Below are 27,389 nucleotides of genomic sequence, written 5' to 3'. Positions count from 1 at the left end.
TACACAAAGCAACAAAGAACATAGAAATGGTAACTATCTGGATGAATACATATAATTATTTTTCTTATTATTTAAATCTCTTTAAAAGATAAAAATTGACTGTTAAACAAAAATAACAACAATGTATTGTGTTGCTTATAACATATGTATAAGTAGAATCCTTGGCAAAAATAGCATAAATGCTGGGAGAGGAAGTATACTAGTATGATTCTCATATTATGCATGACATGTAACGCATCTGAAGGAAGTCTTTAAAAGTAAAAGATGTATACTATAAACTTTTAAGAAATCTATAAATTAACAAAACAAAGAGTTAAAGCTAATAAGCCAATGAAAGTGACTAATGAGATAATAAAAAACAAATACTTGATTAATCCAAGAGAGGTCAAAAAAAGAGGAAAGGGAAAACAAAGAACAGATAGGATCAATATTAAAATCGGGATTTTTTTTATAGGAAACCATCAAACGTTCCCTAAAGTAGTCGTACCATTTTATGATCCTATCAGCAATGGTATTATCAACCTTTTAAAATTTAGTTATTCTAGTGGGTGCATCATGATTTTTCACTGTGATTTTACTTTTGTATTTTCCTGATGACTAGTGATAGTAAATACAGCATGTACTTACTGGGCATTCAAATATTTTCCTTTGTGAAGTATCTGTTTAAGTCATTTGCCCTTTTTATATTGTATGAAGTAGGATTCCTTTAATTAATAAGAATATGTTATTTGCCTGTATATTTTAAGAATTTCTTTTTAAAATTTTTTTGATTTATAGAAAAATTAAGAATATAGTACAGAGTTTCCATATTCTCCCTCACCCAGTTTTTCCTATTAACATCTTACATTAGTATAGTACATTTGTTATAATGGACCGATATTGTTATATTATTGTTTACTAAAGTCTATAGTTTATTCAGATTTTGTTAGTTTTTTTTTTTAACTTATCATGCTTCCTTCAGCTCCTCTTGGTTGTGAATTTCTAAGACCTTCTTTATTTTGATGGTCTTTACAGCTTTGAGGAGTACTGGTCAAGTATTTTGTAGGCTATCCCTCTAATGAAATTTGTCTCATATTTTTCTCATGGTTAGACTGGGGATATGGGCTTGAGGATGAAGACTACAGAGGTAAAGTGCCATTTTCTTCACATTATATCAAAGGTATATATTGGCAATGAGGTTTATCATTATTGATACTGATCCTGATCACCTGCCTTAGGTGTGTTACTAGGTTTCTCTACTGTAAAGTCACTCTTTCTCCCTCCTTTCTACACTGTACTTTTCGGAAAGTGGTCACTATACACAGATGGGATTTATACTCCCCTCTTCAAAGTTCACAAATTTTGATATATTGTATTTTTGCTATATATTTTCTCATTTTCCTTAGTTTTTTTTTTCTATTTTGACCTACAGGTTATTTACAAATGTGTCTTAATTTCTAAATATTTTTAGTACAGATATAGATGTAGATATAGAGATAGAGATTGAGATAGAGATAGATAGAGATAGAGATAGAGATAGAGATAGAGATAGAGATAGAGATAGAGATAGAGATAGAGATAGATAGATCTTATTGATTTCCAATTTAATGCCATAGAAGTCAGCAAATGTTTTCTGAATATTGTTCCAGCATGTTCTAGATGATGATTAATGTGATTATTGATATGGTTAAACTTATGTCTATCTTTTTGCTTTTTGTTTTCTATTTGCTCCATCTGATTCTTTTGAAATTGATAATATATTTTTAATCTAACTATCCAAAATATCATTTCAAAATGTAATCAATATAAGAAATTATTAATGAGATACTTTACAAATTGTGATTTTGATATAATTGACAAGTAAAATTGTGAGAAAATTAAAGTGTACATTGTGATGATTTGAAATATGCATACACATTGTGAAAGAATTCCTCCCATCTAGTTAATTAACACATTCATTATGTTGTATATTTATACTCATACAATACAGTGGTATCTACTATATTCACCATGTTTTACATTAAACTCTTAGACCTCACTCATCTTACAGTTGAGAGTTTGTACTCTTTTACTAACCTTTCCCTATTTTTCCCACCCATGGGCCCCTGGCAGCAATTTTCTATTCTCTATTTCTATGAGTTTGACCTTTCTTTAGATTTTACATATAATAGAGTCTAAATGCAGTATCTGTCTTTCTCCATCTGGTTTATTTCATTGAACGCGATGCCCTCAAGGTCCATCTTCGTGTCACAAATAGCAGGATTTCCTTCTTTTTCCTATGGCTGAATAATATTCCACTTATGTATATACTACATCTTCTTTATCCACTGATGAAAACTTAGGTTATTTCCATATCTTGACTATGTGAATAATACTGCAATGAATATAGAGGTGCAGCTATCTCTTTGATATCTTGTTTTCATTTCCTCTGGATATATACCCAAAAGTGGGATTACTGGATTACACAGTATGTATATTTCTAATTTTTGGAAGAACCTTCATGATCATTTTCACAGCTGCTACACCAATTTACATTCCTAATAACAAAGCACAAGTGTTCCCTTTTCCCTACATCCTTTCTAATACTTACCTGTCTTTTGAATGATAGCCATTCTAACAGGTGTGAAGTGATAGCTCATCAATTTTGATTTTGATATTCCTGATAATGATGTTGACCATTTGTAGGTTAGTACCTGTTGGCCATTTGTATGTCTTCTTTGAAAAAAAAAGTCTATTCAGTTCATTGGCCCATTTTTTAATCAGATTTGTTTGTTTGTTTGTTTGTTTGTTTGCTCTTGAGTGAGTTCTTTATATATTTGGGATATTAACCCCCTATTAGATGTATGACTTGCAAATATTTTCTCCCATTCCATAGGTTGCCTTTTCATTTTGTTGATGGTTTCCTTTGTTGTGAAGCAGCTTAGTTAGGGTGATGTAGTCCTACTCATTTATTTTTGCTTTTGTTGCCTCTGTTTTTATGAAAAATCCAAAAAGTCATTGCCAAGACCAATGTCAAGGAGCTTAATCCCTATGTTTTTATTTAAGAATTTTTCAGTTTGGGATCTTATGTTCAAATCTTTAATCCATTTGAGTTGATTTTTATGTATGGTGTAAGATAGGGGTCCAATTTAATTATTTTGCATGTGGCTACCTAGTTTTTCAAATACCATTTATCCTTTCCACATTGTATATTTTTGGCTCCTTTGTTGCAAATTCATTGGCCATATAGGCATAGGTTTATTTCTTGATTCCTTTTCTAGTCCATTGACCTATATGCCTGTTTTTATGTCAATACCATACTATTTTGATTACTATTGCTTTGTAATGTAGTTTGAAAATCAGGAAGTGTGATGCCTCCAGCTTTGTTCTTCTTTCTCAAGATTACTTAGCTATTCAGTCTTTTGTAGTTCCATACAAATTTTGGGATTTTCTATTTATGTAAAAAATGCCATTGGAATTTCGATAGAGATTGCACTGAATTTGTAGATTGTTTTGGGTAGTATGGACAATTTGACAATATTAATTCTTCCAGTCCATAAGCATGAAATATCTTTTCATTTATTTGTGTCTTCTTCAATTTCTTCCATCAAAGTCATAGTTTTCCGCATATAGGTCTTTTATCTCCTTGGTTAAATTTATTTGTAATTATTTTATTCTTTTTGATGCAATTATAAATGGATTGTTTTCTTAATTTCTCTTTCTGATCATTGTTAGTGTATAGAAACACAACTGTTTTTGCTTATTGATTTTGTATCCTGCAACTATACTAAATTTATTTATTAGTTCTAACAGGTTTTGGTAGACCCTTTAGGGTTTTTATATGTAATATAATGTCATGTCAAATAGGGACAATTTTATTTCTTTTTTTCTAATTTGGATGCTTCTTATTTCTTTCTTCTTGCCTAATTTCTCTGGTTAAGACTTCCAGAACAATGTTGAATAAAAGTCATGAGAGTGGATGGGCATCCTTGTCATATTCCTGATCTTGGAGGAAAAACTTTCATGTTTTCACTATTCAGTGTGATGTTAGCTGTGGGTGTGTCATACATGGCCTTTATTATATTGAGGTATAGTCCCTCTATACATAGTTTGTTGAGTTTTTATCATGGATAAATGTTAAATTTTGTCAAAAAATTTTTTGCCAAAAAATTTATTGCATCAATTGAGATGATCGTTTAATTTTTATCCTTCACTGTTAATGTGATGTATCACGTTGATTGATTAGCAGATGTTGAACAAGTCTTGCTTTCCTGGAATAAATTCCATCCCATCATGGTGTATGATCCTTTTAATTTACTATTTATTTAGTTTGCTAATACTTCATTGAAAATTTTTGCATCTATGTTCATCAGAAATATTGACCTGTAATTTTCTTTTCTTGTATCCTTGTGTGATATTTGGTATCAGGGTAATGTTGGCCTCGTAAAATGAGTTTAGAGGTCAGTCTCCCTCTTCAATTTTTTAGAAAAGTGTGAGAAGATTCGGTATTAATTTTTCTTTAAATGTTTGGTAGAATTGACCAGTGAAACCATCTGGTCCTGGACTTTTCTTTGTTGAGAGGTTTTAATTACTGATTCCATCTCCCTAGTAATAATCGACCTGGTTGGATTTTTATTCTTTATGATTCTGTCTTGGTAGGTTGTATGTTTCTATGAATTTATCCATTCCTTCCAGGTTGTCCAATTAGTTGGTGTATAATTGTTCATAGAGTCTTTTTTAATCCTTTGTATTTTTGTGGTATCATTGAGATCTGATAATATTTGCTTCATATACTTAGATGCTCCTATGTTGGGTGCATAAATATTTGCAAATGTTATATCCATTCGTTGAATTAACCCCTATATTATTTGACGTTCTTTGTCTCATAACAATCTTTGTCTAAAAGTCTATTTTGGCTATTGTATGTATAGCTACTCAAGCTTTCTTTTGCTCTCCATTTGCATCCAATATCTTTCTCCATCCTTTTACTTTCAGCCTCTGTATGTTCTTAGAGCTGAAGAGTTTCTTGCTTTAGCTTTAACCATCAACTATGTATTGATAATTCATAAATGTCTTAAATAAGATATATCTCCCACAATAACCTCAAACTCAATTTGACCAAAAGTGAACTCAATTTTCCCTGGATACTTGCCTTTTCTCTTATATTTTCATTCTCAGTGAATGATACCACTATTCCCCCAGTTTTCAATTTGATGCTTTCTTCTTCTTCATGCCCCTTGTGTCTCCTTCCTTCCTTCTTCTTCTTCTTCCTTCCTTCTTCTTCTTCTTCCTTCCTTCCTTCCTTCCTTCCTTCCTTCCTTCCTTCCTTCCTTCCTTCTTCTTCTTCCTTCTTTCCTTCTTCTTCCATCCTTCTTCTTCTTCCTTCCTCCCTTCTTCCTTCCTTTCTTCTTCCTTTCTTTTTCCTTCCTTTCTTCCTTCCTTCCTTCTCATGCCTTGACCCCCAAAATTAAATTATGACAGTCTTTACATCTTCCCTTATAATTCCCTTGAATCTATCTTCTCTATGTTCTCACAGTCACCACCCTTGCTGACAAACATTAACTATTTCTTCCTGATTCATTTCCTATTCCCAATATTTTCTCTCTCTAAAGAATTCTTCATATCATAACCAGGGTCATCTAAATAAAAAAAATATTCTGTCATTTTATTCTATGTATTGTTTCGATGTTTCTCTGTTGCTCTTGGTATAAAATCCAAATTCACCCATTTTTTTTTGTAACAGTATGCATCAGTCACATTAAACTATTTGCAGTCCAAGATGATGCCACAATTCTGTCACCAATAGGTCTTTTTACTTCCAATCCCTTTGCCTAAAATGCCTTTTCCAAATCCTTCTTTAGTGTTAACTTCTGCTTATTTTTCAGATATCAAATTAGGATATCACTCCCAGAGAAACAGTGTCAAAATTTTCCAGACCTGTAATGCCCAATATAATAGCCCTCAGTCATACATAGCTACTGAGCATTTGAAATGTGGCTATTCTGAATTGAGATGTCTATACCAGACTTTGAAGGCTTAGTATAAAAAATGTGAAATTATCTTATTAATAAATTTTATACTGGTACATATGAAATAATATTTTAGATGCATTCAGCTAAATAAAATATATTGTTGAAATTAATTTATTTTCTTTTAAATGTAGCTACAAGAAAACTCGAAGTTACATGTAGCTTGCATTACATTTCAATTGGACAACACCTAGACTAAATGAGGAGCTCCATTTTTCAGCATCCTATAGTTATTTCTCTAGTAGGATTTATTATATCTGTTAAAATTGCTAGATTGTATCCTGCACTAGACTGCAAGTACCTAAGACACAAGCGGCTGTCCTGGTCGACATAATAATTGCATCACTAAGTGTGCTAAAATAAAAGGTCATTCCTCATTATTCATGGATTTCATATTTATGAGTTTTTCTACATGATAAATTTACCTGTAACCTCAAAATCAACATGAGATGCTTTGGCAATCATTTGTGGACATGCACAGAACAGTGAAAGATTTGAGTCATCTAACACAGATTTTCCCGGCTGAGGTCAAAGAAGGCAATGCTCTGCCTTTTTTCAACTGGCAAATAGTAAACAAGGTTTTTGTTTGTTTGTTTGTTTGTTTTTGTCTATCAGTGGTACTTTTTCACATTTTTTTGTAATTTTTTTTGATGACTTAGCTGTTTAAAAGGACCCCTGAGAATAGTGCTACAGTGCTGTGTAGTGTTTTTGAGCACAAGAAAGAAGGCTGTGATGTGCTTTACAGAGAAAATACATGCATTAGATAAGCCTCCTTTGGGCATGAATTGTAGTGGTGTTGGCTGTCAGTTAAATGTTAATGAATCAATATATATTAAATAAGGTGTCTTTAAACATAAAACAAGATTATATATTGTTCAGTTGATGAAAATGTGACCACAGGCTCACAGGAACCCAATTCTGTATTTCCCCTAGGAGCAATGATTCAGTATTTACTGATTTAGTGTTCCAGTAACTTCACTAGAACCAACTGTATTTATTGAATGAATGAAGCTGGATCATTTGAGTCCAAATCCAAATTTTATGTGAATGCAGTATATAGTTGTAGGTAAAGCAGTAATTGTGAAGCCAAACTGTTTAGAATTCAATCTTGGCCTTCTGACTTGCTAGCTGTGTGATTCTGGACAAATTATTTAACTTTTCTCTGCCATTTTCCACAACTGAAAATGTAGGAAAATAGTTGTTAATGATTGTCAGGGGCTGCCTGGCGGGGAGGGGACTGACCACAAAAAGTCAGGAGAAAACTTTTGAAATGAGGAAATAGTCTATATTTTGATTATAGTGGTAGTTACCTAACTGCCTATGTTCTTCAAAATTCATATAACTAAAAAAGGTAAATTTTACTTTGTATAAGTTATAACAATAAATTTGAGGTTAAAAGACAGTAACAGTCAAGGTTAAATTACACAACATGTGTGAAATACCTGTATAAACTGTAGAGCCACACAGGAATGTGAGAAATGGGACTACTCATGAGACAGCAGTAAACTGGGGTGTGGAAGTCACCTCTCCAAGGTAGGAAAATGTGGTGGGTTGTGAAATGAAACCATGGAAAGGGAGGGAGCTCATCTCTTTTAAGAACCTTGGTCCTTAATCCAACAAGTCTCTATTGGCTCTAGGTCGATTTTGAAGACAATCCAACCGTTCTAATGAGGTATGGACAAAGATAGCTCTAACTCGATGGAATGCCAACGCCAGGAGGAAAAAAGACCTGAGTCTGAGGAAACACCTTTCTAGACTGGACAATGTAGTAGGAGTCAGACATAAGGTCCCCTCCATAACTCTAAAACAGCCTCTGGAGGAAGGAGTGAGTTAGGTCATTTCGCCGCTGCTTTTCAGTTCTAGGACGTCTCATGAGTTCCCAACCCTGAGAGGGCTGCCGACTAGGGTGGGGCACCCAGTGGCAGTCGCTACCATACACTCATCATGGGTGTCTTGGGTCTTCCACGGAGCCCACAGTGCAGAGCTGGGTAATAAAGTACCGTATTGGGCTCTATCTCGAGGAGCAAGTGTGGGTTGGACCACCAAAGAAGGCTGCAAGCTGGGCCAGAAATTCGAACCCCAAGTTCCCTGCAAAGCCACGCGGGGCACCAGTTGAATTCACCCGCCTCTGGAGGTCTAACGACTCGCACATGACAACAGGCAGGGATCTGAGGGCAGGAGCCACCGAGCGCGTGGCTTGGCTCCCATAAACTTCGACTGAAACCTGAACGCAACGAACCTAAAAGTTTCCTTGCTGACGAGTTTACCTTCACCATTCGGCCTCCAGAAAGTGCTCTTCGCGCCGGAAGTGCACTAATCCGCAGCACGTGGGGTAGCCAGGGCTCTCTTCACGTGACTAGGCGAGGCCTCAGGAACCTTGTAGCCAATGGTAGCCTGAGGGGGCGGTGCCTGTGACGCGCCGGACCTATCCCGGAAGTGGGGCTGAGGTGGGGGCGGGAAAGGGCGGGGAGGCCGGGGTGTGGAAAGTGTGGCGGCCCCGCCCCGTCTCTTGGAACTGCTGCGGCCGCCACCGCCCCCGCCGCCGCTGCTGTGGGGGACCAAAGCGGGCGCGCAGGCGAAAGGCGCTCTTTCTTTGCTGAAAGGTGAAGACGTGCGGAAAAACTGGTGGGGCTGGGACCGGAGCAAGACAGGGCCGGGAAAGGCGGCCGGAGCCGAGTCCTAATGAGGGGAGGAGGAAAGATGGATGGGGGGAACGGAGGCGAGCGCAGGACCCACTAGCGCTCAGGCCCATGCAGAGCCGGGCCGGGCCGAGGATGCTGGCAGGACAAGGGGGCGCATGAGAGGCCGGGGCTACGACGACGCGTCCGGGGAGTTTAGTGCGCGCCCGGTGCGCGAGGGCTAGGTGCTGCTGGCCTGGTCCTGTTATCCCCATCCTTCGTGGGGACGTGCGGCCTGGGCTGGGTCCCCCGCAGTGGGGATCAGGGCGGCGGCGGAGGGCCGGGCGGTGCGGCGCGGCTCTGTGCTGGAAGGTCGCCGGCTTCTCCTGCGGTGGGACGATGGGGGCCGGGATTTGCGGCTCCCTGCGCGGGCGCGGGTACCCCCACCCCTAGCTAGCTCTCTGCAACTTCCTTCCCCACCTCTCCAATAAAGGATGGAAAAGTTTGTAGAGGCCGAAGTTAGAAAGTGCCCACTGTTCTTGGGTAGATGTTCTAAAATGCACAAATAAAAGATCAATGATGCTTGGCACGTAACCTGTTCCAAATGAGATATTTCTTTATCTTTGTGCCCGTTGTTAAAAAGCAAACAAACTTTTTACGTAGTTTCCTCGGAAAAGCTACCCTTTCCCCAGCCCACCATGGCGGATGAAATTGATTTCACTACTGGAGACGCTGGGGCTTCCAGCACTTACCCTATGCAGTGTTCGGCCCTGCGCAAAAACGGCTTCGTGGTGCTCAAAGGACGACCATGCAAAATAGTGGAGATGTCAACTTCCAAAACTGGAAAACATGGTCATGCCAAGGTAAGCGCCCTTCCTGGTGCGTCTTTGCGTTAAGATTTTGATCATTTGCTTTACATTACAGAACATGAGATTTCTGTACTTAAAACTTTGAAATAAGCACGCTTTTTTTCCTTCCCACAATTACTGAGTGATCAGCTATTGCTTTGAATACTGAAAGGTAGCATTTCCTCCTTGGGCCCTCAGAATGTTTCATTAATTGGGAACTGAAACTTTCCTGAATCTTAGTGACTTAGATCCGTTCGTTTACAAATCAGAAAACCTGTTCTAACGTATTTCTAAGAAACCTAAGTTCATCATTTTTCTTATTCACTCTTATAATTGAATTATTGGGCTTAATTGAATTACCAGGCTGTATATGATTTGGATCTTGCTATGTCGTGATACTGTTTAGTTGTTCATTCTTCTCAATTCTGTGACCACTACATTTTTTTAAGAAAGTAAGATTAGATGACCTTGAAAGGAGAAAGAATCTGTCATAATCGTCGTTGGTATTGTGCTCTTGTGTATGTAATGAGTGATATACTTGGCAAAGATTAAATAGGTCTCCTGTTCTCCCTTCTCTGTTAGGTTCACCTTGTTGGAATTGATATTTTCACGGGCAAAAAATATGAAGATATTTGCCCTTCTACTCACAACATGGATGTTCCAAATATTAAGAGAAATGATTATCAAGTAAGTACTAATTTCCTTTAGAGTGCTTCTTGTTTCTTAAAGGTGTAAATACATTCTATCAGTTGTAATTCAGCAAAAGCCAGGAGTAGTGTTATAGATTTTTCTAACCAATTATTAGGTACTGCTTATCTTAGAAATTGGAGAAATAATGATATTAAAATTTGTACCTTATTCAGGATTATTCTACTTTGCTATTTTTTAACATTCTTGCATTTTTAAAAAGTTAAACACTTCTTGTTTCTCAGATTAAATGACTGCATATTCTGCAAATTGTGACTGAATAAGTTTAATGTTTGGTTAAATTACTATTCTCTTTGTTGTAAAATATTTCAAATTTAGATAACTCTCTCTCATATGTTTTATTTCTTTTCACTTATCAGACCTAAGACTTTCAAGAAATTATTGGAATTCATGTTCCACCAACCAAGTTTGTGTATTAACAAATGTGAGTCAGCATTTGGTATTCTTAAATAAATAAGTTGAAAGGCTTAAACATAAAGGATAAAGTACACAGTCACTGAATATAGTGAAGAAAATTTTTAAAAACTATGTAATTGTTTTATTTATATTCTCTGACCATGCTGTGACCTTTTGTTAAATTATAGGTATAAACTTCAAATTTTAGTTCCAATTATACATTTGGATAGGTCATGTTTAATGACAGCATTCTGTTGTTTCGAGTATTGATAGTAACCAAACCACTGACCTCATAGGATGTGGGAGCTTAGATTAATCATAACTAAAGTCTTTCTTGAAAGTCTTCCATTTCTGTGTCAAGCATACCATATCTAGTACTCTTTTCTGTTCATTTTACATAGTGAGAAATACAAGTGTGACACTTAGACTTGTTTTATCCAGTTTAAATTGATTTCTTTCTATACCTTTTATTACATGACATAATTTTTAAAGAGTATTACTGTCTACTGTAATTACCCAATGACTTTATTTTACTCTTTGTCCACATGTAAACATATTTTTACATGGTTTTTATCTAGTAAGCAGTTTTATATTTTTACTTCCCCACTTATGTTTTCTAGGTTGCTTTCAAGCTTTTCTAAAAATTTGAATTGTCTTAGTATAATAATAGCAAGTGGTTTGTTTGTTTGTTTGTTTGTTTTAGTCCGACATTTCTGGGTTCAAATTCAGTTCTGCTACTTCCTGGCCGGATGACCTTGGATAAATTACACATCCTCTCTGAGCCTTAGTCTTTCCATCCAGAAAAGAGAATATTGTGAGGATTAAATTACCTCCTAAGTAGATATATCCAAAAAGTAGTTTTTTTCTGCTCTCTCTTTCCCTGTGTAAATATCCCACTTAATCATTCCATTATTCTTGAAATACCTGATTTAGACATGACATATAGTGGTGCTCAATAAACATTTGTTAAATGCATAGGTAATTACTCATTGAGGTAAGAATAGTGTAGCTGGCTAAGGCTAAGCATAAAATTTTCTTTTGCCAAAATGGATTTCTGTTTTAATTCTTAACATGTGAATTCTTTGACTATTCAACATTTATGATATTCATTAACATGCAGCCAACATAGAATGCTTTTGAATATTTCAGAAATATGATATCAGTAATTCAGGTATTATCAGTAGTTCAGATAATTACTACTGTGATCAAATTAGCCAATTATTGATTGGAGCTCAAAATTTAACATAAAGGAAAAATTTGGTTTATGTTTTATTTTGAGATGTAGCAGGGCCTGGACCAGAGTGAAGGGAATGAGGTAAATGAGTCCGTTGTCTAGAGCACAAATTTTTTTGAAAAAAGATAGGACCAATAACAATACTAAGCCACATAGGAGCCTAAGGCAAAAGGAAAAAATCAGTAATTCTAATTCTATGATTTAAAATTTTGATATTTTGTTCATCATGGCATTTTTACATTTTAATTTTTTTAAATATTGTTAAAATATTTATCTTATCACTGATATTTCCTTTTGATGCCACCTTAAATCTTTCACCCAAGACTTTGTCTTTGTCCCAGTCTTTGGTGTGTAGTTTTTACTGCAGAGTGAATAAGAGAATAACTCGAGCCAGGTAGTCTGGGTCCAAACCCCTGCTTCAGCACTAACTAACCGTGTGACATCCTTTGTCAAGTTACTTAACCTCTTGCCTCCTTTCTTTATATATAAAATGGAGATAAAAATAATAAACCCTTCATGAGATCATTGTGAGGTTTAAATAGTTAATACTTAGAACAGTGCCTTGTAGAGTAAGTACCCAGTGATCACATCCCTTCATTATCAAGTCACCATAGAGTACTTATTTCTGTTCATTGCAAAATAGTAGTAGTCTACAGCCATGTCACCCTGAACATCCCCGATCCCAGCTACTCAGGGCTGGGCCTGGTTAGTACTTGAATGGGAGACCACCTAGGAAGACCGAGTGCTGTAGGTGTAAAAAAAAAAAAATTGTTCTGCGAGCTTTTCCCATTATATTTATTGGGCTGTGGACAACTTCACTCACCTATTCCAAGTGCCTTGATTAAATTCCTACTTATTATTTAGCTATATGTCCTTTGTATTTGCTTTATTGAGTATTTCAAGTGTTAGTTTGGCAGTCAGCTAAAATGAAATATATATGCGTTATATATATAATATATACATAGTCATTATAATAATTTAAAACTAAATCTTTGTTTAGGAAAACAAATACATTAATATTTATAATTTTATCTTTATGTATTTTAAAATAAGCTCAGAATGAAAGAATTTTCTCCAGACTTCCATTGTAAGATATAGCTAGGTTTGGAATTGCTAATTTCTTTTACTTTCCCCCAAAGTAGTTGTGGTTGTCTGGAGCTCAGTGATGGTGTAAATGCAAATATATCCAGACACCTTAGGAAATCCCCAAATTTTAAAATATAGAACTCTGGCACTTATTTGAATCAAGTTTCTTAAGAAGATTCTGTGTTCCTGTATAGACAACACAAGTGCCTTTTCTGCATTCACTAAAGTGTTATCATTTGAAGACCATTTTTTCAGAAAGAAAACTAACTACTGCAGGATATATTAAAGTATATATTGTGGACCTTTTGATTGGTGAATTGCCAAACCTATGAATATTAAAATCATAGTCTATTCTTCAAATAAATGGTATGCTTTTTGGATATTGGCATCTGTGAGTTGAATTTTGTTGTTACAACTTAAGAAAGAGCAACAACAAAGAAAATAATTCTATGAGTTCCTTGAGGTTAAAGTCTTTTTATATTATTTACCTGTTCTGTGGAATCTTTCTGTTTTCTGGTGAAAGAAGTCTTTCTTTAAGAATAAAAAATTTCAAAACTGGCAGATCTCAGTATTGCAGGAACAATAAGCGAGTATTTTGCTACAGTATCATTAGGAATAATAGTAAGAAGAGCCACAACCTTTGGTTCCTAGACCTGTATATTAGACCAATGGGAGAAATAGTACCATGTATTGAAATATATTGCAACCTCTTAAATAGCACCCAGACCCACAAAATATCACCCAGCAAGTGGCAAAAATGACACTTTCAATAGCCCAGTTGACACAGGCAAACTGTTTTCGAATGATGGAGCACATAGACCATTGAATTCTCTGAACATTGCCCTGTTCCCTTTTATTTTGCACGATACCGTGTGTGATCCTGACCGGAATGTGGAATTCTATAAATTCACAGATGGAATTTCAGCAGAAGCACTGCAGGCAGGGGAGTCAAATCCATACCTAGAATAAAAATCTAATGGAATGAGTGCAAACCGCTACCTCTTCCATGACCGAAGGAATACAGAGTTGCCAGGTGGCTTGCTATTATCCCTGGGGAATGGTGCCATATCAGGTACTCTGTATTGGTCTCTGCTATGAGGTACTCAGTAGTATATGTAGTCAGATCAGCTTTGGTGAGAGAAAGCCTGTGTCTTTGAGTCCATGCCACCATGGCCACTTTCTTCATAAGCCAATTGAGCCAAGACAGGAAAGACTACATAAAGAAGCTGAAAGACATTCACAGATAGAATCATCTTGTCCACCTAATTGTCTCCCTTTGTAACAGATACCCTTTGGTATTTACATGGGCACATTCTCTATTTGGAGTCCTTCCACATTACCACTTCCCCACATTTACTGTCACCAATTTTTCTATTTGTTCTTTCAGTGTCCTTTACCTTCCACCCAAACTCTTAGGCATTGCCCATAATTAGTGTAAATGCAAACCTCTTGTTCTCTCTTCTTTCACATCCAGTGCATGAAGCTTTTCTCACCTCCACTATATTTCAGGGCCCCCTCTGAATAATTTCATCAAATCATGCATAACCATCTAAAAACCATTAGGAATTTTCTTTTTCAGTCAGCAGGTCATAGAGGAACTCCCCATAAAGTCATTGGTATAAATTGAGGGAGAAGTTGTTGATGTAGCAGAAGACGGTGCTTTCTCAGTCAAGCCAAGTTCTTATACAACTTGTTTGTGACCTTAGGACCTGCTCGAGTTGATCTCGTATATGCTACTTCCACTTGATGATGGAGTGCTGCTGTGCATACCCAACTTCATGGCTTGGTGGGTCAGATTATGCTTCCAGTTGATGATAGTGTTATTTGCTTAGGTTTTAAAATAATGATCAAGCATTAAGTCTCTACCAGGGACCAGCAGCTCTAACTAAGGAGCTTAAGAGGCTGGAAGAAGAGGAAAAGGAAGAAATAGAAAGAAAGAGGCCTTAATTCTGGTTGTTTGAAATAGAATGAGGAACAAAATTAAATTCAGAAATTAGGGCTCAGAAGGCACCTATAGTGATGACATGCCTTCTCCAGCCTTCTGTTGCATACCAATAATTCAAATGCAGGCAAAAAAAAAAGTTTATAATTCCCCATTTTTAGTGTTCTTTCTAATTCTGATCACATCCTGGGCAGAATCTAACTCTTTCCATATCCTTCCTTTCAGTTCATGCTTTGCTTTTTCAGCTCTCTGTGCCTCCAACCGTTTAGTAGTTACAGTGCTCTTCATAGAATTCTTATACACCATAGCATTTTTCTTTTTCATTTTTTATTGTGGAACTTTTCAAAATATAATGACCCCCATATATCCATCATCCAGCTTTAACAATTATCAACATACAGCCAGTTTTGTTTCATCTACACCCCACACCTATTTTTTCTTTTTATACCCTACCTCTTGATTATGTTGAAGCTAATATCAGATATTATATCATTTTCATTTCATCTGAAATATTTTGTTATATATTTCTAAGGATAAGAACTATTAAAAAATCAAAACACTATGGTACCAAAAAAATTAGTAATTCCTTAATACCTTTAAATATCCAATCAACCAATCGATGTTTACATTTTCTAATATTATATATATAATATATCTATATATCTATATATTATTTTTCTTTTTTGCTTTTTGGGATGTGATGGTTATTGTTTTTGTTTTGTGATTTACCTAAATCAGGACCTAAAATAAATTCACACATTGAAACCAATTGGTGTATCTCTTAAATCTATTTTAATCTATAGCTCTCCCTCATTTACTAGAGTTCTCTCCCTCCCCCACCCCTCTTTCAACTTTTTGATTAAAAAAAAAAGCTACATCATTTGTTCTGTAGACTTTCTCACATTCTGTATTTTGCTAATTGCATTTCCTTATTGTTTAACATGTTCCTCTATTCCATGTGTTTCCTGGAAATTGATAATTATATGTAGAGGCTTGATCAGATTCAGTTTAGATTTTTATTTTCTTCCTCTTCTTTCTGTAATACAAACTACTCCATAGATGATGTTCTGTACAACCATCAGGTAAATAAGTCTGATTGTTTCTCTTTTTGTGATGTTAGTAGTTATGTAATTGCCTCAACCCATTAATTTATTAGGGAAGAAAAAATAATCTGTCATTTCTTCATTTTTTTTTTTTTTTAGCCAGAACACTTTTATAAAGAGCAACTTCCCTTCATCAATAATTTTTTTGTTTACCCATTGGTATAGTATATAATAGGAAAAACAATATAAATGCTTGATTCCTTTTAATTACCAGTTTTCAAAATGAACTGGTGCCCTAGTATTCACTGAATATAACTAATCGAGTGGTTTTTTTCCACTATGAATTTTACCATATTTGAATTTCAATCCATTGCAATTACTATCTTTATTGATTTTCAAATTGTTCTATATTTGGCCATAAAGACCTTATTCAGGTTAGCTCCTGAGTCCCTATAATGTGAGCCTAGTGGTCTTTGTTAAGCTATGCTTACTAGTATAACAGCTGGCTCCTGGTTCATCTTGTATGCTTTCTTTTCTGGACCTGGAATTACTCATTTTTCCAAGGAACCGTATAGAGAGAAATAACATCCTACATTGGGAGAAATAGCACCATACATTGGATTATTTTAGTAGGAAATAATAGATGCCACATTCTGGCACCAGTATTTTGTGGGTATATAAATTTCATTTGTCAGCAGCTTAGTATACCCCTTCATGCCAAGCCCCTCTATTATAAGTTTTCTGACCCTGCCCTTTTCTGTCTCCCTGCTTGCTAATATCAAGTTCAAAGGCATCTTAAAGTTATCAAATGAATAGATTGGTTTAAAGGTAATGATTAGAAGGAAATATTTAAAATTGACTTGTAATTGTCTCCTCACCATCCTTTCCTGCCAACTCTGTAGAGTCAGAGAGGGCTTTGAAAGAAGATGAAAAAACAATTGCACAAAAAATGCCTAAAACTCAACAATGACACCATTAGCTTTTTTTTTTTTTTAAGACTGCAAATTACAGAAGGGAAAATAATACCTTTAGAGTGGATAAATCAGGCAGATACTCCCTTATCCAACTGATCAAAGTTAATATCACAAGTAATACTGTGATTGACATCATTTGCCTCCTGGTAAGATACTCAGAGGACACTTCGCTTAGTAGTATCCCTCAAAAGTTCATTACCTGAATCATGAGGAAACAATTAGACAATCCCAAAATGAGAAACATTCTATAATGCAGCAAGCCTGTACTCCTCAAAAATGTCACTGTCATGAAACACAAAGAGTGAGGAACTGTTCGGTTTAAAAGAGACTAAATTAACATAACAACCAAATACAAGATATGATCCTGAAGATGAGAGGAAAAAGATGCTATCAAAGACAATATTGGGATAATTGGCAAATTTAAATATGAACTATACATTGAATAATGTAGTAGCAATATTGAATTTCCTGGTTTTGAAAAATAAACTGATTATATAAAGGTATGTCCTTGTTTTTCAGAAAAATACACTGAAGTATTTATTACTAAAGAGTCATGATGTGTGAAATTTATTCTCAAGTGGTTCAGTAAAAATAAGAAAAGAATAAGAATGTATATGATATGCATGTACATATTTTATATATACAGAGAGGAAAAAATGCATGTGTAGTTAAATGTTAACAATGGATGGATCCAGGTAAAAGATAAGATAATTTTGTTGCATTATTTTTATAACTTTTTTGTATATCCGAAAATTTTTAAATAAATAATTTAAGATCAAATAATTCATTTTTATTAATTTTATTTTTCTATAGCTTAGTTTTATGTTTGCAAATTTTAATTTTATTTCATAAAGCAATTTATTTTAATAAGATACTTAACATACAAATACATTTTACAAGATGTTTTATAATATGTCTATATATTTTTATACTTGAAATGCTTTCTATTTCATCCCACAGTTTATTTTATGAATTTTTAAAATCAAAAAACAAAGTACCATTATTATATAAGTAAACATCAGAATACTAGTATTACTATTTAGCTTTATATTTCAGTCACTAATGGCGCTGTGAACCTTTAACTCTTAAAATAGACAAGTTCCACTTCAGAGAACTCCTACACTTGATCTTCGCCAAAAAGTCGAGACGCAATAGGGAACTCCTAAAACAGTCGAAATCAAAAAGATCCACCTCGAAGCCTGTAGTTAATTGTTTAAAAATTATACTTCTACATAACCTCCTTGCTCCCCCACTCCACTACCAATCACCTCACAAATATTCGAAAGAGATAAAGATTAATTAAAAGTGTTTGTGGTTGCTTTATAGGATGGTTTTTGTTTTTGAGATTTTAGACATGTGGAAAACTGAAATCTCCTGTGTTAGTTGGGATTTCTATAGAAAGCCAGAGCCAGATTTGGTTGCACCATAGAGGAGAGCTATGGTGCGCCTGTGTTATACCCTAGTGGCTAAAGGGGGTTTGGGGTCATGTCTTTTGACTCCTTTTGTATATGTCAACATTAACATCTGTATTCTGGATAATTTCCTTTTATAAAAACTGTTAGAATTCTAGGCACACTGCTGGTGTTCATGCTTTCAGAATAAATTAATGCAGCCTGGCTGTTTCCTCGTGCCTATAACAAAAGAGAATCAATTATATCAAAACTGTGCCTTTTGCAAATTAGGTTGATGACTGGGTTTGTTTCATTTTGTCATCAACAAGTTAACTTTTGTCTTTTTTTAAAAAAAAAAAATCTACTGGTGTTAGCAGTGAGTCAGAGACTAAAAATTTTCCACTTAACTTTGTTCATAATGAAATTATAAAACACATTGTTTGTGATTGTGAAAAACTAAAAATAACCTTTATGCCCTTTAATGGGAAAATGGTTGAGTCAGTTACAGTATATCTATGCAATTGTGAAGAGGTTAAAGAGACAAAAATAAGTCCATATTTTCTAGTTTGGAAAGATTTCTAAGATATGTTATTAAGTGAAAACAGCTTGCTGAAAAATACATGTACTGTTTTTTAAGGAACAACTATATTTGTATTGTGTACATAAATGTAAATGCTTCAGAATACACTACAAAGAAGCCTAAACTGTTTAATAATGCAGAGACTTTGTGTGGGGGGGGGCAGGTGATAGAGGTGCAGGGAAGAGTGAACTTACACTTTTAGCCTGTACATATTTTATACTTCTGTTTGTTTAGCATTTTTAAGCACCAAGAATATATTAATGTATCATTGTGTGCTTATATTAATTAATGAGTATTGCAATTTAACTATGTAACTATTACAAAGGGGTTAGTGTAATCTAATCAGTGCAAATGATATAATTTCTTTTAATAGCTGATATGCATTCAGGATGGTTACCTTTCCCTGCTGACAGAAACTGGTGAAGTTCGTGAGGATCTTAAACTGCCAGAAGGTGAACTAGGCAAAGAAATAGAAGGGAAATACAATGCAGGTGAAGATGTACAGGTAAAGACACATGAGAAGATTTTTTTAAACCATTTTATAAAAATTTGGCCTAAACTAGTTAGCATAAAATACCATATATGAAATGTAGCTTTTAAATACTGCTGAAATGCTGAAAATGATCTCTATAAGGCAAGTTTCCCATGACATCCTTAGAGACCCATTACCAAAAAATTGTCAATGTTCATTTTGCTACATAGACACTGTCAGCCGCAAATTGTTTTGAAGATCAACATCTGAGCTACTCTTTTAAGTATAGGAACAAATGCTACGGGAATACATAACATCTAACAAATTTGAAACATTTATAGTTTTTATTCTCCCTATTCCATGGAAGTTGTCTTACAAACTACAATTTGAGAAATTTCACTTTAGGAAACTCTAAAGAAAGTAGATTATTTGGTCTTGGAATACCTGTTTCCAAAGTCGATATATATAACATATCCACAAATGTACAGTATATAATGAATTAAATATATCTTAAGTGCATATTACCTTCTGAATAACTTTTGCTTGCATTTTTCCTTTCTAGGTGTCTGTCATGTGTGCAATGAGTGAAGAATATGCTGTAGCCATAAAGCCCTGCAAATAAAAATGGGAACGTCAGGCATGAGCAAACCGTTTAGGTCTGGATCAACTGCAGATCTAAAGTTTGGTCCTAAGTTGTCACCAAAGCTATGGCCTTCATAAGCAACCTCATTTAATTTTAATTGTTATCAAATTGTGCTGAGTTAGTTTTGCAAGCAGTTGGTAATTTTAAAAAGTAATCAAGATGTGTAATTTTTTTTTAATTTTATAGGTGTTTTTCCTATAACACTCCTATTTTCTGTATGAGTCCATAAATAGACAAGGTAGCTTTAGCAGATGTGATTTATCTGACCAATTCATTCTTGAACTTTAGTTAAATGATAAATAAACCAGGGTTTTAAGTGAAACCATGTAGCATTAGTAGTATTTAAATAACCACATTTAAGTTGAATTGCTCTGCATTAACTTCAGACTTAATATCATAGAGTAAGTAAATTATGGATTGGAACTGTCACAGTTTCAGCCTGTGTGTGGCAAGCACAAATCCTTAAACAAAAATATTATCAAAAAATGTCAGTTATCTTAGCAGCCATGTGTACCCACCTGTGTTATCTCAGTCCTACTGTTCTTTGCTAAATTGTTGGCCAACTTAATATAATTTTATATATGTTGATTTTCATACCTGCTTATGGTTGACAGGCATTAACTGTTGGGTGATTATTAGTCACATTATAAAGAAGACAACAGTGACAAAAGGGGTTGATTAAAGTTATAGGTTTTTATTTAAGGCCTTCATAATCAGCATAAAAATAGAAAGTTTCCTTCTAGTTGTACTTTTGCTTTTAACTTTTGTGTTCTCTCTCTTTAAAGGAGTGAACTGCTTTATTGGATACTATGCAGTGCTTTTTGTCAATTATGTTGATTTTTTAATCAATTATATTGATAAGTTATGTCAATAAAAGTTGGCATTTATAGTAGTCACTTATTTCCAACCATTTGTAAGTAGACTTTTTGACATCAAAATATTTATTTGTAAAACAAAAACTGGATGTCTCACTTCAAATTGATTTGAACATGTTAAATTTATGTACATTTTTTCTAAAGTGGAATGAAAGTGAATTAGAGTTATGGAAGAAAAGTTACTTTATGTGGTAATCATTATTTAACTTAACAAGTAGATATATGTATTTTTTTTCTGATTATCATGTGACTCAATTCTGTTACTCATGTGAAATATAACTAGGAAAGAATTCTATAAACTGAAGTATTTTAAAAAATGTTTTAGGTGACTTTGCTACATTTCTGTTTAGGCTTTTAGATTATATATACTTTAGAATTCTAAACATTGTCACAGGGTTTTTGAGGACCTTCAGCTCAATAACAATAATTATACTGGAGTGAAACTTAGAGCAAAGTTACTATTTTCATAATACGGTAATTCTCTAAGACTGATTATGATACATCTCCCACCATGCTTTGGCTTATACAAGGCCTCTATTCTTATCTAGAGGAAAATATATATGATGTTATAACTGATCTAATTAGTGACTGGAAATTGCATTAGGAACAGATCTCAAAGTTTTAGTAACTTAATTTGCTCATACTTTTAAATCTTGTGTTAGCCTCAGCAAACCCACTTGGACAAAAAGCAAGATACTTTAAGGAAATGCAAGGAGAATTCTAAAGCACAAGAAGTGTTGAGGTTGCAGTTAATAGTTTTTAGTGTAACATTTTAGCTTTTGCCCATCTAAAGCTCAATTAGGAATTAGGCTAAATTCTTTCCAGTATTCCACTTGAGTACCTACTACATACTGCTCTAGTTTTTCAGTACTTTATAATGTGTATCTTACTTATTACTTGTTGGCATTGTTACCCACAGGAATTCCAGAGAGTTATCAATCTGTGCTGCTTGCTGGTCATACATATGACCCCAGTTAACCATGGTAGTATTCTGGTTCAGTATTAGTTATGGATCAGCATGCCTTTGTTCTTCCTAACTTGTCAAACTTCACATAAATATATTTTCGATAGCGAGGTAAGTGTATATAAATTATAATAATGCATCTCTATCTTCATACCCTGAATGGCAAAACCTATTTATGCATAAATATTTCATTTAAGTACTATAATGAAGTATAAATACTATGACATATAAGTATAGATTTTAAAGATATGAGACTTTATTTTCATGTAAGTCAATACATGTTTCTCTAGAACAAAATATTTCATTTAGTAAAGCTTTATAACATTAAAAAGATGCAGGGAAACATTTTTTAACACAAAATGGAAGTGACTTCATTTTTTTGTGACATTGGAAATGTTAATAGTTGATTACTAGTATTTGTTGTACTTTTTTGTAGCAAATGTTAAATATCACAAGTTACCATGTATAGAATGTAGACTGTCATGATGATAGATTATACAGTGATAAACCATTTTTGTCTGCAGGCATTTTACCAGTTTATATAATATTAGCAAGTGGAATATGTTTCTTTTTAGAATACCATTTTATTTCTACTGTAAACACATTGTTATACCTTATTTGCTACAAAGTTGTATACCCTCTGAAATAGTCAAATCATTGCTACTTTGACTTAGCATTTGAGTCATAATCATAATTATGATGTTTCTTTCATGCTCCCCTCTAAGGGCTGTCAGTCACTTGAAATTGTTGCTAACCAAGCTTTTGAATCTGTTTCCATTGATGATACAAAATTCAGTACCAATGCTTTATAACAATCACCAAAACTCGCCTGTAGCCAGAGCATGATATCTTTAATAGTAGATACTGCAATAAAATGTTTAGGCTATGAAATTTGGGGACACAGTTTTTCATTATAGCACAATATGTGTGCATGTGCACACATAGCTTTGTATGTTTGTTCTTTTTACAAAGTCTTTCCAACTCTTAAAAGTACTGTAGTCTGGTAGTGCCTGAAATCTTGGTAACATTTTTTTTTAATTTACAACTTTTCCAGAATTTGTTTTTGTACCTTAAAGTTTCTCAATTAGATTATTTCTAGTTGAGCTGTAATTTGAATGCATTGTTCTCAGGGCTGTTTGTGCTAAGAGCTAAAGTTTCATTATTTTAAAGCTAACTGCCTGAAAGTATATTGCAGAATTTTTCCAAATTATATTATATGCAAATAAAAAAATCCTTAAAGTCAACATACTTAAACTATATACTAAGTATTCAAGAAAAAAATGAGAACGTTACTAATATCTGTACTGGAATCTTGCCATGTTTTTTCATTTTAGAATAGAATTTGATAGTCTTATCCTAGAATCCTATCCTCAGTGATATATCTGAAAACATTCCTTTAGCATGGACCCAAAAGATAGTTTCAAAGCCAGAAACTGATGTAGTAGTTCTCAAACATATTTAGGGACAACAGATCGAAATTTATAATGCTCTTTTGAGTATATTAAAATGTTTACATATTGAATTCTATAATATAAATGAGGAGCAGACTTACTATGAGAAAACATGGCTCTTAAGAAGAGCAAATAATAGGCATATTTCCATTAATAGTATATTCTTTTGAACTGATCAACAGTTTAAAATTTTCTAATATCATTTAGGCATAACATTTCACAGTTTTCAAGCCTTTTTTTTTTTTCTAGCATTAAGACAAGTAATAGACAACCAAGGCTTGAGAAAACTTTTTTGTGGAAAATCTTAAAATTGAGAAAATTCAATGTATTAACTTTAATCTATTAAATTTTTTCCTCCGAATTGGTTATATGGTATCATTATTTGATTTTAGCAGGGAACATTTCAATTTAGCTTATGGAGCACAGATGTTCTGTGGGTACATGGCTCAAAGTCACTAAATCATTTAATGTTTTTCCATTAAATAAATATCTGAACATCAACTTAACTACCAAGTGAATGAAGTCAAGTGCCTGAAAAGTGCTATATACATCTAATTAGTACATTTTCCTTATGTGAAAGATGCATCTTATAGCAATGCCTATCAGGCTTTCACCTGCTAGAAACATAATTGTTGCCAAAATTTTACCATCTACCACTATACCTCTCTCCTTCAAACAGGTTAAAAACTATGTTACAATTGAAAAAGAGATTTTTTTTTTATTTATATGAAGTCCCTAAAACTATTTCTTAGTTTTGGTAGAGTTAGATTTATCTTAGTTCAAGATTGCACTTTTGAAAAACTAGACACTAAACTATATTCAGTGATGACTATTCAGCTTGTCATGAGTCATAGTTGTTCATAGTTGTGATTTTTCTTGAAATGAATTCTTTATTGTGGTTAATATCTATGATAAATAAGCACTTGTGCTTGTTACAACACCTAATGCAAATTACTAGTTCTACACTAGAATAAAGAAAATGACTATTATGTACTTTTGTCCTCCTCTCCAAAAGGAAATAGTTGAAATAGCATTGTCTAATCCAATGGCACTTTATTAGTAATACATTTTATTTGTCTTAGGTATAGGAGAACTCTTTCTTTTACCTGCTTAGACTCATGTTTTAACTAAAATTTTTTAAGTGTAAGATATGTAGTATCGGTATTGTGCATTTTACATTTCAAAAATAGGAAAAATTCAAATGTTAAGTCTTTGGCTATACTAAAATACTTGTTAGAATCCTTTAAAATGTAGATGGTAAACATCAATTGTAATTTTTTATTACATTAAAATGTATTTGTTAATTTCATCAGTTATATTAAAAATAAAGTTAATTTAACAGCTTGCACTTGTATATATACATTCCTAAAAACATTTTCATAGTAGAAAGTTATATGACCATATATATATATATATATATATATATATATATATATATATCTCACTATTTTAAAAAAGTCTAACTTTTGTTTTTATTGTGTTTTTATATTCTAGGTCCTTATTAGAGAGTGGCCCAGCTTTATGGCTGGGAATGTTAATTTCTAAATTTTAGTTCCAAATTTAGGTGCAGTGATGTTTTATTTTTTAAATTTTAATGGCTTTTTAAAAATTTAAATTAGTTTCAAGTATACAGTACATTGGTTAGATATCTATATGTTCATAAAATGATCCTCTCAATTGCCTCCTCCCTCCCCTGGCCAGACAGAGGGGAGGGACGTTGGGGGACTGGGAGAATAGGGTGAAGGGTTAAAGCAGTAAAAATAGCTTAAATGTGTAAAATAGGCACATCGTTTAAAATTCTACAAGTACAAGAGTAAAAATATCTTCCCATCTTCGTCCTCTTCCTACATTCTTCTAGACATATTAACGCAGGAGAGTTTAGTGGGCTCTCCCCTACCCCTGATCCCGCAGGATGTGAGGTGTTCCTGCCCTACCATGGTTGCTATTCTTTTCCCACAATGATATGAATGGTGTGATGAGTCCCTGAAGCAAACCCTTCACCCTTTTCCTTTCCTCACCATGTCCAATCAACACACATCTAGACAGATTCATCCCTAGATGGCTTGGCAGTTTCTTTCCTCCACTGTACCATTATAGAACAAGTCTGTGACTCCCTGACATGTGAGCCATGCCAAGAGTACTATAGCAGTTGTCACCTTATATCCATGATGAATATTACTGATATCATATGCTTCCAGATACAGCAAGGGTAATTGGGTGGTAAAAGAAGCACCAAGTTAGAGTCTTCCATCCCTCAGCCCTGCTCTCTTTTGCCATTTGCAAATACCAATAGCTCTGTTTCCCAGAGGTAGACTTGGGAGGGAAAAAAAGTGAAAAGGGGCTAATTATATGTTACCTGTCTGAGTCTCTTCTCCCCCAACCCCAATCTCATAAATAAACATTCTATCCAAATGGAAGGTGCCCTGTGGAATTGCCACATTTAGAACTCATACTATCTGTCTAAAGTGTGTTCCACTGAGAACTTAAAACATCTATTTTCACAATACACTAAGCAGTATCAGTTACAACCACTAGGTGTGTATTGGCTGGCTCAAAGGGTCCCACCTACAAGGTTATTATCAATCCGCTGTCTAATTTGAGAGTTATTTCTGAATCTAGTTAAAATAATTTTGGCCACACCCATGGACATGTCCCATCACAACGACATGTTCCATCCCAGTGTTTGAGAGCACAAAAAAGGCTTGGCAACTTCAGTTGCCATCAGATCTCCAACACGGATTTTAGCTGGGAGAATGGAGCTTCACCTACCTAACATTTACAGTGTGTCTACCTTTTTCGTTCACAATTATGGTGTGAGTTTCACTTAAATTGTCACTCTAGTTCATTTTTTTTTCTTATGCCTATTCTATTTGTTGGTTTTTTTTTGTTGTTGTTGTTAAATTAAGTTTATTGGGGTAACATTGGTTAACATAATCATATAATTTTCAGGTGTACATTATCATTTGACATCTGTATATTCTGTTGTGTGTTCACCACCCAAAGTCCAGTTTCCTTCACACTCTAGTTCATTTTAATTGCTGTATAATCAATGAAGTACATCTTTTGAAGAATGTGTGTGTGTGTGTATACATGTAAATATATATATGTATGTATAGTATATTCAGAAATGCAAGAATGGTTAAATATTAGAAAATCTATAATTCACTCCCATGGGAAATAGATTAATATGTTAGGAAATCTCTCTTAATAGTATTTACTGTATCGGTAAGTCTAAAGAGAAAGATTATATTATTTTCTCCATGGGTACTGAAAAAATTTTAGATAAAACAATAACCATGAAAAACATCTTGAGAAAATAGAAGTGCATGAATACTTGTGAAACATAAATATATTTATGTTTGATATATGTTAACACGGTGTACATAACATGCATGGATGCATATGGATGCATATGTATGTGCTTATATGTACACATGCATAAATGTGTATGTGTGTGTAAAATTCCAAAAGCTAGCCTTTTGCTTCATGGAAAAACACTAAAGGCATTCTCACTAAGGTCAAGATCTAGGCAAGAATACCCACTATCTTGACCACTATTACATTGTTCTGGAAGTATTAGCCAATGCTATTGGATGATAGAAAACAGACATATTCGAACTATAAAAGTAAAAGAAAAAAATAAAGCTGCTACTTTCAGGTGACCTGCTAGTATACCTCAAAAATCCCAGATAATCAATAATCTAACTCAAACAAAATTGTTCATCAAGATAGCAGAATATAAGATTAACATGCAAAGATAAATAGCTTTTATATACAAAAATAATCAACTAGAAGATACAATGGAAAGAAAACCTCAAGTACAGTAGCAATGAAAAAATAAAATGTAATAAAGAAAATTACAAATAAATGTTCAAAACCTGTATAAAGAAAAGTAACAAACACTCCTGAAAGACAAAAAATTGACTTAAACAAATGGAAAGACATTTGTTATTCTTGGCTCATAGCTCAACATTATTAAGATGATAGTTTTACTAATTTATAAATTAAGGCAGTCTCAATAAAAATACCAATGAAACTTTTTAATGAAATTAAACAAATTGCTAAAAAGTTTATATGGAAATATAAACATGAAAGAATAGCTAGGAAAACACTGAAAAGAAAGAGCTATGAATGGAGACCAGCAGTAGCAAAACTTAAAATACTCTATAACCAATAT

At 34.0% G+C, this 27,389-nt stretch overlaps 1 protein-coding gene across 2 annotated transcripts; it reads left to right on the top strand.

Moving 5' to 3' along the window:
* Positions 1-8,465: 8,465 nt before the first annotated feature.
* Positions 8,466-24,551, top strand: EIF5A2 (eukaryotic translation initiation factor 5A2). 2 transcript variants are annotated; one of them, XM_016127544.2, is made up of 5 exons: positions 8,466-8,590; positions 9,269-9,468; positions 10,036-10,140; positions 19,181-19,312; positions 19,842-24,551. In XM_016127544.2, the coding sequence occupies exons 2-5, from the start codon at positions 9,304-9,306 to the stop codon at positions 19,899-19,901; spliced, it is 462 nt and encodes a 153-aa protein (XP_015983030.1). In that variant the 5' UTR covers positions 8,466-8,590; positions 9,269-9,303; the 3' UTR covers positions 19,902-24,551. The 2 variants fall into 2 exon arrangements, with proteins under 2 accessions (XP_015983030.1, XP_015983031.1); XM_016127545.2 differs by having other exon boundaries at positions 8,489-8,590; positions 9,249-9,468.
* The last annotated feature ends 2,838 nt before the right edge of the window (positions 24,552-27,389 follow it).

This window comes from Rousettus aegyptiacus, unplaced genomic scaffold (genome assembly GCF_014176215.1).
Source record: "Rousettus aegyptiacus isolate mRouAeg1 unplaced genomic scaffold, mRouAeg1.p scaffold_m13_p_4, whole genome shotgun sequence".
NCBI classification, from domain to species: Eukaryota; Metazoa; Chordata; class Mammalia; order Chiroptera; family Pteropodidae; genus Rousettus; species Rousettus aegyptiacus.
This window is presented reverse-complemented; position numbering and strand designations above follow the sequence as displayed.